This window comes from Bos mutus, chromosome 14 (assembly GCF_027580195.1).
Source record: "Bos mutus isolate GX-2022 chromosome 14, NWIPB_WYAK_1.1, whole genome shotgun sequence".
NCBI lineage: Eukaryota > Metazoa > Chordata > Mammalia > Artiodactyla > Bovidae > Bos > Bos mutus.
Genome location: NC_091630.1, coordinates 75,217,825 through 75,234,416, shown reverse-complemented (window position 1 = coordinate 75,234,416; position 16,592 = coordinate 75,217,825). Strand labels below are relative to the sequence as shown.

The window sequence follows — 16,592 nt, the reverse complement described above, 5'->3', positions numbered from 1 at the left end:
TCAGCCTTTTATGGATATATTCCCACGACTCAGCAAGAGACAAGGAGAGAAGGCAGCTCCTAAGAGCATCCCTTATGAGGCACAGAGTTCGGGCAATAAATATGACAAATGTTTCCAGCAACCGCTGACGCCCCCACCAAACAGGCCTGGGAGAGCACTGGACAGAATCTTTTGCTGCCTAATTAAAATAATGCAATATAGACACATGACTAAACGCAAAAAAACAATGATTTGAGACTATCAAATTGCTTTCCATTGAGATACTCCTGGGTATCACAGGAGAGCTGGCTAGAAACACAGAATTTACTTGAGGTTAGTGTGACCTCAAAGGGCTGGGCGACGCACAGCAAATGGCTGTGTCAGTGTGAGTCCCAGAGCAGCCCGGGAAGAGAAAGAAATGATGACAAAGGAAAAAGGAGGTGGGGCTTTTTTAAAAAAAACTTCATTTTTCACACAACATGCTTGGCAAGCTCTGAGTACTGAGCTGCTGGCTGTCAACAGCTGTGCCAGGACTTGATCTGTCTGATCTCAACCAGCCCCCCAGAGCCCGGGACACAGGTAGGACATCCCTCTTACAAAAGAGGAACCAGGAACAAGAAGCTGAGCAACTTGTCAGGTTGTGAAGTAGCTGGTAGTAGAGCCTAGATGTGCACCCCAAAGCCCTGGGTCACAGCTACATAAGAATCCACGTAGACATGCCTATATTTAAAATGGATAACCAACAAGGACCTACTGTATAGCACAGGGAACTCTGCTCACTGTTATATAATAACCTAAATGGTGAAAGAATTTGAAAAAGGATAGATACGTGTATATGTATAACTGAGTCACTCTACTGTACACTGGAAACTAACGTAACACTGTTAATCAGCTATCAGTTCAGTTCAGTTCAGTCGCTCAGTGGTGGCCGACTCTTGTGACCCCATGAATCGCAGCATGCCAGGCCTCCCTGTCCATCACCAACACCCAGAGTTCACTCAGACTCACGTCCATCGAGTCAGTGATGCCATCCAGCCATCTCATCCTCTGTCATCCCCTTCTCCTCCTGCCCTCAATCCCTCCCAGCATCAGAGTCTTTTCCAATGAGTCAACTCTTCGCCTGAGGTGGCCAAAGTACTGGAGTTTCAGCTTTAGCATCAGTCCTTCCAAAGAACACCCAGGGCTGATCTCCCCTAGAATGGACTGGTTGGATCTCCTTGCAGTCCAAGGGACTCTCAAGAGTCTTCACCAACACCACAGTTCAAAAGCATCAATTCTTCGGTGCTCAGCTTTCTTCACAGTCCAGCTCTCACATCCATACATGACCACTGGAAAAACCATAGCCTTGACTAGATGGACCTTTGTTGGCAAAGTAATGTCTCTGCTTTTGAATATGCTATCTAGGTTGGTCATAACTTTTCTTCCAAGGAGTAATTGTCTTTTAATTTCATGGCTGCAGTCACCATCTGCAGTTTTTTTGGAGCCCCAAAAAATAAAGTCTGACACTGTTTCCACTGTTTCCACTGTTTCCCCATCTATTTCCCATGAAGTGATGGGACCAGATACCATGATCTTCATTTTCTGAATGTTGAGCTTTAAGCCAACTTTTTCACTCTCCTCTTTCATCAAGAGGCTTTTTAGTTCCTCTTCACTTTCTGCCATAAGGGTGGTGTCATCTGCATATCTGAGGTTATTGATATTTCTCCCGGGAATCTTGATTCCAGCTTGTGCTTCTTCCAGCCCAGCGTTTCTCATGATGTACTCTGCATATAAGTTAAATAAGCAGGGTAACAATATACAGCCTTGATGTACTCCTTTTCCTATTTGGAAGCAGTCTGTTGTTCCATGTCCAGTTCTAACTGTTGCTTCCTGACCTGCATATAGGTTTCTCAAGAGGCAGGTCAGGTGGTCTGGTATTCCCATCTCTTTCAGAATGTTCCACAGTTTATTGTGATCCACACAGTCAAAGGCTTTATACTCCAATGTAAAATAAAAAGTTAAAAAAAAAATGAACACAATGTGACCTACATTGGAGAGGAAAAAGAAAAGATTCCTCTTTTTTGACATCCCTCATTTTGTGACATTTTCACATTGAAATTAAACCACCTCATATTCATATTTGCATTTCTCAGTATTTGAGGTATCTTCATAACGCAGCTGTAAAATACTGCCCCCTCCCAGGCCCCGCACCCCAGTCTTATGGATTTGTCTTGTTTCTCACTCAGCGTCATGACGGTGGGGGAATCTGTGTTTTCTCTCTGGTTGCTGCTGGCATTCCCTGTTGCTGTATCCAAAATGCCTAATTACCTGAGGGGGGGGCGGTGGCTCATGGAGTCGTCTCTGGCTGGTCCCTGGTCCCTGTGGTGCCCTCGCAAGGTGGCTGGACTTTGGGAACAGGAGAGTGGACGTTGCATCCTATGCCCTTGTGCCGGCAGTGCTGGTGACAGGAGCGTCCCAGCAGGAGGCTGCTCAGCCACGTGCCCTCCCCCTCCCCCCGCCCGCCATCCCCCCCGCCCCTCCCCCACTCTCCATCCCCACACCCCCTTCCCCCCGCCCGTCATGCCCCCCACCCGCAGCTGCAGATGATGGGACCACAGTGGACAGTGACCCGATGGAGCTAGGAACCTGAACTGTGGGGATCTGAAGCATGTAACTCAGGAGATGTCAGTCATTAGACGTCCACTCTGTGGATGAAACAAGTGAACAAACCAACTGGAAAGGGAGACAGAGAGAGAGCATCAGGACAAGGAGGCCGAGAGGAGCGAAGGTTGAGGGATGAAGACCTCCACCCCACGAGCTCTCCCTGAGGGGCCACGGCGGGGAGGGGGCACGGTGCGAGGCCAGGTGTGCACCCGGAGCACAGACAGGAGATGAGGGGAGCCCGTGCCCCTCTGGGGCTCACGGCCGGCGTGCACCAGAAGATAAGGGACCACGACCGGTCACAGTAGGCGGGGGAGGGAGCGCACAGCAAGGCAGGGTGGGGGAAGAGGGGGCCAGGGTGGGGCCGGGCCGTGGGGCCGGGCCGTCAGGGAAGGCCTCCTTGGGGAAGTGACTAGCAAGCTAAGACTGAAGGGTGACGGGGCCCAGACACAGGAAGAGGCGGCAACAACAGTCCTGAGGAGGAGAAACCCAAACACCAGGGCCCCAGGACTTCCCCATGGGCCAGCAGCTAGGACCTTGCCTTCCAATGCAGGGGTGCAGGGTTGACCCCCAGCCAGGGAGCTAAGACCCCATGTGCCCCAAAACCAAACCATAAAACAGAAGAAGCAGTACTGTAATAAATTCAATAAAGACTATAGAAATGGCCCACATCAAAAAAAAAAAAAAAAAGAAATCTTAAAACACACATACACACACACACACACACACACACGTCTAAGTCTCTGCAGTTCAGTTCAGTTGCTCAGTCGTGTCCAACTCTCTGTGACCCCAGGACTACAGCACACCAGGCCTCCCTGTCCATCACCAACTCCCAGAGTTTACTCAAACTCATGTCCATCCAGTCGGTGATGCCATCCAACCATCTCATCCTCTGTCATTCCCTTCTCCTCCTGCCTTCAATCTTTTCCAGCATCAAGGTCTTTTCTATGAGTCAGTTCTTCACATCAGGTAGCCAAACTATTGGAGCGTCATCTTCAGCATCAGTCCTTCCAATGAATATTCAGGACTGATTTCCTTTAGGATGGACTGGTTTCATCTCCTTGCAGTCCAAGGGACAGCCTCTGCAGGATACAATAAATGTCCCTTTTCTGTTTCAGTGACCTCAAGTGAGCTTCTGTCAACAGCAACCAAAAGAGGCCCAGCAAATACAGCTGTTGAATGAATCCATGAGTACAAGAATAAAAAACACCAAAACTTCTCAAAGCAAACACGGAAGAAAGGGCATGAAAAAACAACGCACTCAAGAGAGGAACAAATCCAATTTAATTAATCAAAAGAAGTTCAATGACCGCAAAGAAGTTTACACACAGTGCCAGGAACCAGTCAACGTTACAGATTCCTCATGCACGTTACTGATTTAATCCATCAAATCCTCTGATTCAGCAGTCCCCAACCTTTTTGGCACCAGGGACTGATTCCGTGGAAGACAGATTTTCCACAGATTGGGGATGGGGGGATGGTTTTGGGATGATTCAAGCACGCTACATCCATCGTGCACTTTATTTCTAACCTAATTTCTAATCTAATGATCTGACAGGAGGTACCAGTCCCCAGCCCAGGGGTTGGGGACCCCGCTTCTAATTCACCTGATTGATATCATGAGTCATCAAAACACTAAAAAGTATAATGAAATGATAATATTTGATATCCACTGAACTAAGAAACTGAAGATGTTTAATAAGATGCGATGCTAAAAACGAAAGAGTTCAGCGGGAACACTGCTAAGTTTCTGATGTCATTTTTTGAAAAGTAAGCTGGAAGTGTGGTGCATGATTAAAACAACCAAAGTGGAACAGCCCTCCTGCTCCTGGAAATACGTCCTAGGAAATTAATTCCAAAGAAGGACAGGTTTATATGCAAGAAAAAGTTCCCCACAACGTCAGTTGTAACAATGAGAGGGAAAAAAGAAAACCATACACTGCCCCCAAATAACTAGGTGATGGATGTTAAATAAACTTACTGTGGCAGTCATTTCATAATATATATGTATATCAAACCATTATGTTGTACACCTTAAGCTAATACAACATTATATGTGAACTGTATTTCAATAAAAAGGGAAAAAAATTCTTTAAAAAAAAGGAAAAGAAACACACACCTGCTGTCTTCCTTTGTTTCTTACTACACCCTCATCTGGCTTGATGAGATTCCCCGAGGATGGCTCCAGCTGCTTAGTTACTTTAAATAGAGCTCTATATAAAACCAGGGACGAATGGAATGGCAGAAAAACCTTAAACTGTCAGAAGAAAATAAAACTGTCCCCTTGTCTTCTGGCATTTGGATTCCATCAGAACACAAAGCAGAGATAGAAAACACGCTTTAAGGCAGCATGTTTGAAATATCTGCTAAGTTAAGCAATTCCTGCCAAATCAAGCTTCGTGTGTACCTTAAACTTGAAGAAGCACTAAAATACTTAGAGGAAAAAAAAATCTGTATAAACTGTAAAAATACCAGGAGGCATAAAAGCGAAAATGCCTTTCTATGACTGTTTATCCAGTCTTACTGAAAAAGGTGGTATTTTGCATAAGCAAATTTTTCAGAAAACTGCATTTACCCTTTTCAAAACTGATACTCTTCAAATATTAACTATTGCGCTGTCCCTTCCTAGTGAAGGAATATTTGAGAGAAAGGAATTTGATCTTTCCTAAATGATACAGGTGATCCAGATTAATCACCACCAACATCTATTTGCACCTGCATCAAGGTGCCCCCTGTGTCGAGGTGCACCCTGTGCTGAAGCCCACCCTGTGCTGAGGTGGCGGGGTACATGGGAATACTGATCACTAAGAGAGCAGGCACACACGCCCAGTGCTGAGAATGAGCAGACACACTCAGTGTGTGGGGGCCCAGTTAATCTCCCCACAACCCCACTGTGCTAAGGCAATCGTGCCCTCCCCCCAAAAGTGCTGCTTAGTTACTAAGCTCTGTCTGACACTTTTGCGACCCCGTGGACTGTAGCCAGCCATGCTCCTCTGTCCATGGGATTTCCCAGGCAAGAATACTGGAGTGGATTGCCATGCCCTCCTCCAGTGGATCTTCCCGACCCAGGGATCAAACCTGCATCTCCTGCACTGTTAAGTCACCTTATACGCAGAAGGGATTTTGTAGATGGGATCAAGTTAAAAATCTTGAGTTAGGGGATGATCCTGGATTATACAGGTGGGACCAGTGAAACTGCAAGTGTCCTTATCGGTGGGGGAGTCAGACTCAGAGAGGAGGCTTGACGACAGAAGCACAGGGAGAGAGGGACTGAGAGCTATGTGCTGGCTGACATGAAGGAGGGGCTCACAAACCAAAGGATGCAGGCAGCCCCTAGAGGCCAGAGAGCTTAAAGGAACAGTTTCTCCCAGGGGGTCTCCAGAAGAAAGGCAGTCCTGCTTACCCCTCAATTTTAAGACTTCTGACCTCCAAAGCTGTCACATAGTAAACCTGTTGTTTGAAGCCACTACATGTGTGGCGGTCTGTTACGGCAGCCGCGGGAAATGAACGCACCCGCACGCGTAGGAATCGTCATCGACACCAAGTTACAAACAGGGATGACGAGGCACCTGCTCAAGGGCACGCAGGCAGGAAGTGGTTCCTTCCCAGGACTACCCCAGAGACCCAAGGTCTCACCCACTCTGCTGCACTGCCTCTCCACACAGCCTGGCACTCACGGGTCGGCTGCCTCCAGTGAGAAATGCACCCTGCGGGAGGCATCGCAGGCAGGCATCATGCAGCAGGCATTTTGCAAAGCGAAACGCATCTTCCCAGTTCTGGCATCTGCAGTAATTTGTGCAATGGCAACTCAGAACAGAAATAGCTACAGCAATAAAAAGACTGTTTAAGAAGTCTCTGCACTTTAGCAGCTGAACTTGAAGCAATCGTAGCGAGGGACAGATGATTCTCTGTAATTAGTACATCGGTTCTGATACCAGGAGGAATGGATCAGCATTAGACAGGGAGAGAAACAGAAGGCAGAGCGCTATAAAAGACCAGGGAAGGACGTGGCACCAGACCTGGATTAAATTCGAGACACTGTGCCAGGTATTTGCAGCTGAGACTCCTCTGACCAGGTGAGACTGTAGGTAACCAAGCCTAACTCAACAGTTAAACCTGTGTGTTCATTTTAGAGTATGAGTTCAGTTACTCTTATGGTTCATAAAAACCTCAGAAAAAGAGCTTCAGGTGGCCCCAGGCAGGGTGCCCAGAGAAGTGGGTGTCCTGGATCCTGGAGTCAGCCCTCCCCTCTCCTGCCCATCACCAGGACCCAGCCCGTGAAGATAAGTCACAGAAAAAACCCACTGTGTTCCTGTTGTTGTCCCACTCCTACCCATGACCCTTGACCTTCTCTCCAGCAGGAAGGCAGGAAGAGCAGGAGAAGGACGCTTCGGAGAGACCAGGCTCACCGCAGCCTCGTCAGTGGACTTGCTAAGATTACCCAAATGGCTGCTCAAGTACCATCTTCTTTTAACTTCTTGGTTCTAGAACGCATGTTTTTTTAAGTAAAGAGGACACAGATAAGTAGGGGTACTTTACCCTAGAATGATTGTGTTTTTCAGAGGAAACAGGACCTTGAAAAAACTCCGGACTTAAATCTCCTAGAATATTTCAATGTGGAGCCATGGGATCTCTTATTATAAATTGAAGAAGCAAGGGGAAAAGTGGTACATCCTCCGCTCAGACCTCATTTCCATATTCAACTCTCCACTTGTCCAATTACTACACACACGAGAGTGTTTGAAGCTTGGGTAATTCCTCCTTGCAGATTTTACCAGGAAACTTCTTCATCTCCAGTGTAAGAGGGAAGGTTGGATTGGGGGAAGAAGGGGACCCAAAGGAATTAGCACTGAACTTCAAAGAGCTTTTCATTTCATGATTAGAGAATTCCTGTTTGATTACATAACACAAAGGCACTACACCACTGAACCTTTCCCATCTGTTCTGGGTGAGCAGAATCATGTTCAAACCTCTAGACCACGCAACATGTGTCTAGACCCTCTTTAAAGTCAAAAGTGAGGAGATGTGTTACCAGCACGATTTCTGCATTAAATCCTTGTACCTGTTGGCATACATGCAAAGGGTTTAATCGGGCCCTTTATAGATCAATATTTCTCTTTGTACATGTCGACTGGCAAATCTTTTTAACTAAAACTGTCACCCATTCCAGCCTATCACTTCTAAGGCACAGTAATGAGTTCCTTTGGGAAATAGGAATGAATAAATAAGGCTTGATCAGTTTAAAGAAGCCAATACACGTGAAAAATTAAGATCCACAAGCAGGTAAAGGAAAAGATAATTACTCAGTTCCTTTTTACTTAATTAAAAGAGACCCAAGGACTTCCCTGCTGGTACAATGGATAAGAACCCGCCTGCCAGTGCAAGGGACATGGGTTTGATCCCTGGTCCAGGAAGATCCCAACTGTCAAGGAGCAACTAAGCCTGAGCTCCACAACCCTTGAGCCCCAGCTCGAGAGCCTGTGAGTTGGAACTGGAGAGTAGCTCCCAGTCGGTACAATTAGAGAAAGTGCTTGAACAGGAACAGACCCAGCGCAGCAAAAATTGTGTGTAAGGCCATGCAGCAGACAGGACCACTGAGGGGGCAGCTGCGGACAGAAGAGTCCTCAGCATGGAGATCGGAGCTGAGGAGGCACCAGGAAGGAGACTGAGTCAAGGGGCTACAAGAAGGCCTGGGCAAGGAGCAGGGCATCGCCTGCAGCTCACCCTCACATCCAGTAGACAGGGAGGCACAACTATCCCCACTTCCCTAGGAGGAAACCAAGGCGCAGAGAGGTCAGTGGACCCAGGTCACTGTACCAGGTGGAAGCGGGCAAGACTGATGCCTCTCCAGCTGTCTGCTCCAACGTAGCTTCTCTGTGGAGCAATCTAAGGAATTATCACTGCTGCAACTACACTGAAAACCGAATCATTTCAGGCCAGCTCTAAAGGCACGCGTGGCTCTGAGTAAAGCGGGAACCCTACGGCTACAGGCTGGGAGCCTCATCAAGGTAGCCAGGCCCTATATAAGCACACTTCCCCGAGGATTCAAAGCCTGTTTCAGAAGTTGCCAAACAGCTCATGAGGCTCCCTAGCTTACCCAACGGACAAGGCAATGGCACCCCACTCCAGTACTCCTGCCTGGAAAATCCCATGGATGGAGGAGCCTGGAAGGCTGCAGTCCATGGGGTCGCTGAGAGTCGGACATAACTGAGCGACTTCACTTTCACTTTTCACTTTCATGCATTGGAGAAGGAAATGGCAACCCACTCCAATGTTCTTGCCTGGAGAATCCCAGGGACAGGGGAGCCTGGTGGGCTGCCGTCTATGGGGTCACATAAAGTCGGATACGACTGAAGTGACTTAGCAGCAGCAGCAGCAGCTTACCCAAAGAAACAACAACTAAATGAGAAAAACATCTCTGTCCATCTAAATTCTCCCCCTTGCCGACAAACTCGGGGAAGCGGGTGGGGAGACAGGAGGGACGGGCTGAGTGTCCCGAGGATGCTGGCTGGGACATGGGTGCTCACGCTGATCTCATGCCCCCAAGACCCGACAGCCTGTCCACGATGCCCAATCAGATGTGAGTGCCATTGTCTCAACGCCCTTCAGGGCCGAGCGCAGAGCTCGGGGCCAGGAGGAGGCCACGGTGCCCCTCCTGGCCCTCCAGATCCCACCCCAATGGCCCAGGGACACGCCAGACCTCCCTGGCTCTGGGGGAAGCTGCGTCTCGTAACTGGGGCATCACTGGACTTCAGGGAATAATATGCTTACCCTGTCAAGAAACATCAGAGAGGCTTATTGCTGGCGGAGGTGTGAGAATTCATGAATAATCACACGACTTAACGCTTCCATTACTCAGGATACGACGGCTTTACTCTCATTGTATTTTTAATTATTTTGATTACGGATTTATTAATTTACAGCACACTGCTTAAGTCTGAATGAACAGCAGGGCTCTGGCTTTGGTGCAGCCCAAGGCAAACCTGATCCTAAGTCCCGACGGATCCCGGGCTAAGCCCTCAGCTTCTCCCTGAGCCCCTCGGGCTCACTGGCAGTACACACGACAGACCCCAGAACCACCTCAAATTAAAGGCAGAGCAGACCGGCAGGATCCTCCTCTGTGCACTGAAATAAAAATCTCTGTTGAAACCACTTCAGTTTTTACAGCAGACTCCGATTTTTGTATGTAATTGTGTTAAAATAACATTTCGTTGGTATAGTTTATTAATCTCATTACATGGAATATTGAGAAGACCCTCATAAGACTGCAGTTTAAAGGAGAATTTTAAATGTGATAGGTCTTTTACCATATAGCTGCATGTCTTCCTAAAACAACTGTGCAATTCTGCCTTTCTCTGTCTCTCTGGCTCCTTGCCAGATGACTTTCCTGGTGACTGGGACACACACCAGGTATAGTCAGGGCAGCTCCTCAAGGTCATCAGGCTTGGGTGCGGAGAGAGGGTTGAACAGGACTGAAACTTCCAGATCAAGGTCTTCTGAGGATGCCTTATTCCCTGGGGCAGAGTCCCCTCCACGCCCACCCCCCACAAATGCATGCACGTGCTTACACACACACACACACACACACGTGCAGTAAGTGTCCAGCAAGCACAGGTGGGGTCAGCACAGAGCCCGGGGCACTGAGGAAGCAGACAAGGTCACTCTGCCCTCCTTCAGAAGAGAAATTCCGGACCCTGGCTCCTCCCTGCTCCACACACAACCATGGCGTAGGCGGACTTGGGAGGTCCGCCTCAAACCACAGTCCTAGGGGGAAAAGCTCGCTGTGGAGTCACTCACTCACCGTCGGCGGTGTGAAGGAGCTTGTGGCTTTTCAGCGTCCCTTTGGACTTGAACTTCTTGCCACACATGTCACACAGGTGGGTCTTCTCAGTGCTGTGACGATTCATGTGAGCCTTGAGGTTGCTCTTGCTACGAGTTGCGTACTCACACAAGGAACACTTGAAGGGCTTCACGCCTATCAGAGGAGAAAAAAGAGATAAACAGATGTATACGTGTGTGTGTGTATCTGAAGGAATGTATACACATACATGTCTACACACACACCTCCCCTTGTCCACTGTGAATAAAGCAGTGCACACGGCGAACGCTCCCCCAGGCCTCTCTCTGACCCACGCTATTCCTTCCAACCACAATGCCCTTCCACCTCTGCCTGCAGCAGAACTCCTCCTCGCCTCCTAATCGGTGCCCCCGAATCCCCTGTCATGACTGCTGTACCGTCCACCACACATGACAGTGAGTGCCTTACAGCCCCTCCCCACGGTCTGTGATCTCCAAGGGCACAGACGCTAAGCACGGGCAGCAGCGGCCGTTCATTCCACTGAACTGAGTTACACTGACAAGCGTTAACCGAGGGCCTTGGCAAAAGTCACCAGGCCCGGGCGTGCAGGCCCACACGTGAGAGTGTGTTTCAGCTCATAAGGCAAGCGGAGCTTTACGACGCTCGTCGCTGCTGCAGGGCTGACGGCTCCACTGCCGAGGCATCCTTACCATTGGGCTAGTCCTCCTCCATTCCCCAACTATTGGCCAGGGCCCACGAAAAAGTATCTCCCAACCTTGGCTTTGGTCTCAGCTCCTTCTGCCGTGTCCTGCCCTCTTTACTGAACCGTTTATTTGATCACAGATTGTAGAAAATACTTCATCCGTCCCCCTGGGGAGCTGTCCTGCTTTCCTGACTGCAGCACTGTGGGTTCCCAACTCACAGGACGGCCAGCCCCAGCCTCAGGGCTCCAAGCCTCTTTGCTGGGAAGGCCACGTGCCCTCCCAGGGGGAGAAGCACAGCCCCACTGTCTCTGATGGCACCCCGACCATCAGCTGCCCCGAGTGCCCGTGCACGGCCCACGCCTCTCTGCACAGGCGAGCACCCTGAGGCAGGGGCTGCCTCCCTTCTCCCCTGCTCGGTCCCCACCCAGCTCTCACCTGCCCGTGGGAATCAGAGAGTCTGATGTCCTCAGGGCATTCCTTCGTCCAGCACCCCAGCACCTCCTCAACGCCCCCACACACAGGGCATCAGGGAGACCACCAGGGTCACCGCCACGACCAGGCTGGCGCATTGGTCCCTGCTCTCCTGAAGCTCACTTTCCGCACAGAAATCGTGGTGACTTGCTCAACTATAGCTCCCAGCAGGCCATGAGGACTGCACATCTCTGCTCACTGAGACTGAGCCATGCACAGCTGAAATCACTGGTCTCAGCTGGCTGACAGACACATTTTTTCAGTAGGTAAACAGAACTCTAGCTGCAGGGGGTGTGAACATGGCTTCCTCCTAAAGAACCCCAAGTGAAAGTGTTAGTCACTACTTAACGGTGTCCAACTCTTTGTGACCCCATGGGACTGTAGCCCACCATGCTCCTCTGTCCATGAGATTTCCCAGGCAAGAATATTGGAGTGGATTACCATTTCCTTCTCCAGGGGAATCTTCCCAACCCATGGATCGAACCCGGGTCTCCCACACTGCAGGCGGATTCTTTACCAACTGAGCCACCAGGGAAGCCCCAAGAACTCCCACAGGCAGCTCTAAAACCACACACAAGCTCCGTTCTGATGGAGGGACACGCACCTTCATGAGCCCAGATGTGACGCTGAAGGTCTGAGCCATTCTTCATGAAATAGAAATCACAGTATGGGCACTTCATGGCTCTCTTGCCAATGAGCCCTTTCAGCTGGACCCTCCTCCCGAGAACCTCGGAGATGGTGCTCATGGAAACCTCTAGAAGAAAAGCAGATGACAACCAGAAGCAGCCAAAGAACTGTGGTTCCAGTGAGAGGTAAGTGGGCCTTGTGACACAGCCTGGACACCCCCCACCCTAGTCAATCCTGGCAGCTCTGAGGCAGCAAGTTAAGTTGTGCCTTGTGGGGTCATGGGAGAGAAATTTTGCCTAAAAAGCTATTTTATACCAGAATCTAAGCAAGTCTCTCAGACCTAGACTCCTGTTGACACAAAATGTGAGCAGTAGAGAGCAGTATGACAAGGCAATAGCTGGACAAAAGCAGAATACGGGAAATATGGGGAAAAGACTGCGCTTCCCCAGCGAATCAGTGTCCTGGGGTGGGGGTGTCCTGTGGAACACAAGGAACTCAGGCAGCATGACAACTTCTTTCAAGCAACCCAACTGCAACAAAGAAAGTCTTGTGTCAACTGGCTGTTGCTGTTGTTGAGTCGCTCAGTCATGTCTGACTCTTTTGCGAACCGATGGACTGTGGCCCGCCAGGCTCCTCTGTCCATGGGATTCTCCAGGCAAGAATACTGGGGTGGGTTGCCATTTCCTTCTCCAGGGGATCTTCCTGACCCAGGGATCGAATATCTCTTATGTCTCTTAAGTCTCCTGCACTGGCAGGCAGGTTCTTTACCACTAGCGCCACCTGGGAAGGCAGCACAGTTTTAAAAAGGGGAGGAGAGCCACAAGACTGGGGCCAGATGCCTTTGAAAACTACATAAAATGATAAAATAAAGCAAATCGTTATATAAACACCTGAGTTTTAAGTAAAGATAACTCCTCCCCTTGAATGGACTCATATCTTCATCCCTCTTTTAGTTTCATTTAACATAGCTGCTATACAACGCTGTATCTTAAAATAAACATAAGCATTTTTAAAATCGGTCTCCCACTCTGAGATGCATAACCTTACCGGGATGGTTGGTCTTGATATGTGACTTTATCAATCGATCTTCTGAAAAAGACTTTTCACACACAGGACAAGAATAACTCCTTTTGTCCTTAACAGAAAGAGAGCATAATCAATGGACTGTCTCATTTAAACTCAGGGTCTGTGGAAAAATACCACCACCAACACCAAAGCGAGACACACGGACACCTTTCCCAGTGCCCACGGCTGGCCCTGCACGGCCCAGGGACTCGAGGGTAGCAGGGCAGCGGCCTCGCCTCCCTTTCAGGAGGGAGGGACTGGCCTTAGAAACGACAGTCCTGTGGATGCGGCTGGGCCAGCGGAGAGCAGAGCTCAGCCTCAGGGTCTAAGACCATCAAGGTCGTTAACATTTCCATCTCCCAAAGTTCCCTCCTTTATCAAGATTATCACGTGTGCGATAAGAACGCTTAGTATAAGGTCTGCCCTCTAGCAGATTGTAGGTGTACCATACGTGCTGTCGGTTACAGACACCATGCTGTACAATGATCTCCAGGACCCGACGTGCATTTCTCCCTCCAGTGCTCAAGACGCTTGTGCATGTGAGTTATTTTATTGAGACTCACAACCACTCTTGAAGGACACACGTTATTACTTGTTACAGATTTAGAAACCAAGGCCAAGGGTGACGAGCCCCAGGACTCTGAGGAAGAGCTGGTGTTGGAACTGGAGCATACGGGTGCCCACCTCAGGCCCTGACCACTCCCAGGCCATGTCCCGTCTGGGCTGCAGGGAAGGCACTCACTCTGCACTGCCATCACCCGCCTGCCTGCGGAGCCACATCCTCAGTTAGGGAGGAGCTTTGGTGAGTGAGTACGCTGTACAGCTCATCCACATTTCCTCTCACTTTAATGGTCACTTTAATGCCATTTCACAGAAAAACTTTTCAGAGAGTGGACATTATGTGTCAAATTTTGTCCCCTACAAATTCACATGTTGAACTCCTAACCCGCAGTATCTCAATGTGACCTTATTTGGAAATGTGGTCATTATAGATGTAATTAGTTAAGATGAGATTGCAGGCCCTCATCCAGTATGACTGGTGTTTTTAGGAGAAGGGGAAATTTGGACGGAGACCTGAAAGAGGGAGAATGCCATGTCTTTATGGGAGAAAGAAAATACCCAAGCCCAGTTCAAGAAAAGAAAATGACAAACCAGTATCTCTTGAGAACACAGATGCAAATATCCTCAACAAAATATTAGCACATAAAACCCAAAATGTTTTAAAAGAACTATAAATCACAACCAAGACAGATTTATCTCATTTGATTCAGCATTCTAAAATTAATTAATATAATCCATCACATCAACAGGTTAGGAAATAAAAGTCACATGATAACATCAATAGAGGCAGAAAATTCATTTGGCAAAATCAAATACCTACTCATGATAAGCAATTTCAATAAGCCAGGAATAGAGAGGAACTTCCTCAAGTCAATAAAGAAAATCCACAAACAACCTATAGCTAACATTATACTTAATGGTGAGAAACCAGAAACTTTCCCACTAAGATTAGAAACACGACAAGGATGTCCCCTCCCAGCACTGCTTTTTAACATCATACCTGAAATCTTAGCTAATGCAGTAAGACAAGAAAAGGAAATAAAAGATATGGAGATTGAGAAAGAAGAAATTAAAGCTGTCTTTGTCTGCAGATGACATGATCATCTAAGAAGAAATTCTGAAGGAATACACAAAGATACTCCTGGAGCTAATAAGCAGTTGTGGCAAATTATAGGTATAAGTCTAATATACAAGTCAGTTGCTTTTTTATATGCTAGCAATGAACAAGTGAAATTCGAAATTAAAAACACAGAACTATTTACATTAGCACACAAAAAATGAAATGGCACAAATAAATACCATTATTTACAATGAATAGGTATAAATAAATCTAACAAAATATGTACAAGATCTATATGAGGAAAACTTCAAAACTGATGAAAGGAATCAAAGCACTAAATAAATGGAGAGCGATTCCATGTTCAAGGATAGGAAGATTCAATGTTGTCTGGACCACAGTTCTTCCCAATCTGATGGGTAGATTCAATGTAATTTCAATCAAAATCTCAGCAAGGTATTTTTTGGGTATTGATAAACTGATTATGAAGTTTATAAGGAGATGCAAAAGATATGAGGCCTACACAAAATGGTAGAGGATAAGAACAAAGTTGGAGGACTGACATTACTCAACCTCCAAACAGACTATAAAGCTGCAGTGACGAAGAGCATGTGATATTGGTGAAATGAAAGTCAAATAGATCAAATGGTACAGAACAGAGTCCAGAAATAAACTCTCTTAAATACAGTCAATTGATCTTTGACACATGAGCAAATGCTACACAATGGATCAAAGACAGTTATCTCAGCATGATGCTGAAATGGGACAGCCATGTGCAAAAAGAAGAAAGTGAACCTGGACAAAAACTTGACACCTTTTCACAAATATTAACTCACATTGGATCACAGATTTAGAAGCAAAATGCAAAACTATAAAACTCCTAGCAGACACAGAAGAAACTCTGGATGGCCTGGAGTGCGGCAATGACTTCAGAGCCAACGCTGAAGGCGTTACCCATGAAAAAAGAAAAAGAATTGATAGACAGGGAAAGACACTGTCCAGAGAATGAAAGAACAAGCCACAGACTGAGAGAAAATAGTTTCAAAGGACACATCTGGTAAAACAGGCCAAAGACCTCAACAGACACCCCACCAAGAGGATATACAAATGCCGAGTAAGCATGTGCAAAGACGTTCCATATCCTATGTCATCAGAGAAATCCAACTCAAAACAAGACACCATTGCACACCTACAGAATGGTTCAAATCTACAGCATGGACAACGCTAAGCGCCGGCGAGGACGCGGAGCCGTGGGAACTCTCGCTAATTCCAAACGGGATGCAAAGTGAGACAGCCGTTCCGGAAGACAGTTCGGCGGTTTCTCTCAAAACTAAAACACTCTTACCGTAAGATTCAACGATTGCACTCCTTGCTTTTTACCCTAATGAGCTGAAAACTCACGTCCACACAAAAACCTACACACGGATGAAGCAGCTTGATTCATAACCGCCAAAACTGAGAAGCAACCAAGATGTTCTCTGGTATGTGAATGGACAGATGGTGGTACATCTCAACAACGGACTGTTATTCAGCTCTAAGAAAAAAATGAGCTCAAGCCTTGAAAAGAGGTATAAGAAACTTAAATGCATAATGACGAGAAAAAAAAAAGGCCAATGTGAAAAGGCTACATATTACATGATTCCAACTAGAAGACATTCTGAAAATGGTAGAATGATAGAGACAGTAAAGG

At 47.6% G+C, this 16,592-nt stretch overlaps 1 protein-coding gene across 2 annotated transcripts in view; it reads right to left on the bottom strand.

The window, feature by feature from the left end:
• Positions 1–16,592, bottom strand: part of ZFAT (zinc finger and AT-hook domain containing) — a 158,458-nt gene that overhangs the window by 59,798 nt on the left and 82,068 nt on the right. For both annotated transcript variants that reach the window (XM_070382748.1, XM_070382749.1), the window contains 3 exons: positions 13,267–13,354; positions 12,197–12,346; positions 10,421–10,594 (listed from right to left, as the gene is read on the bottom strand). In XM_070382748.1, coding sequence (XP_070238849.1) covers positions 10,421–10,594; positions 12,197–12,346; positions 13,267–13,354 — 412 coding nt within the window. The remainder of the gene's footprint in view (positions 1–10,420; positions 10,595–12,196; positions 12,347–13,266; positions 13,355–16,592) is intronic.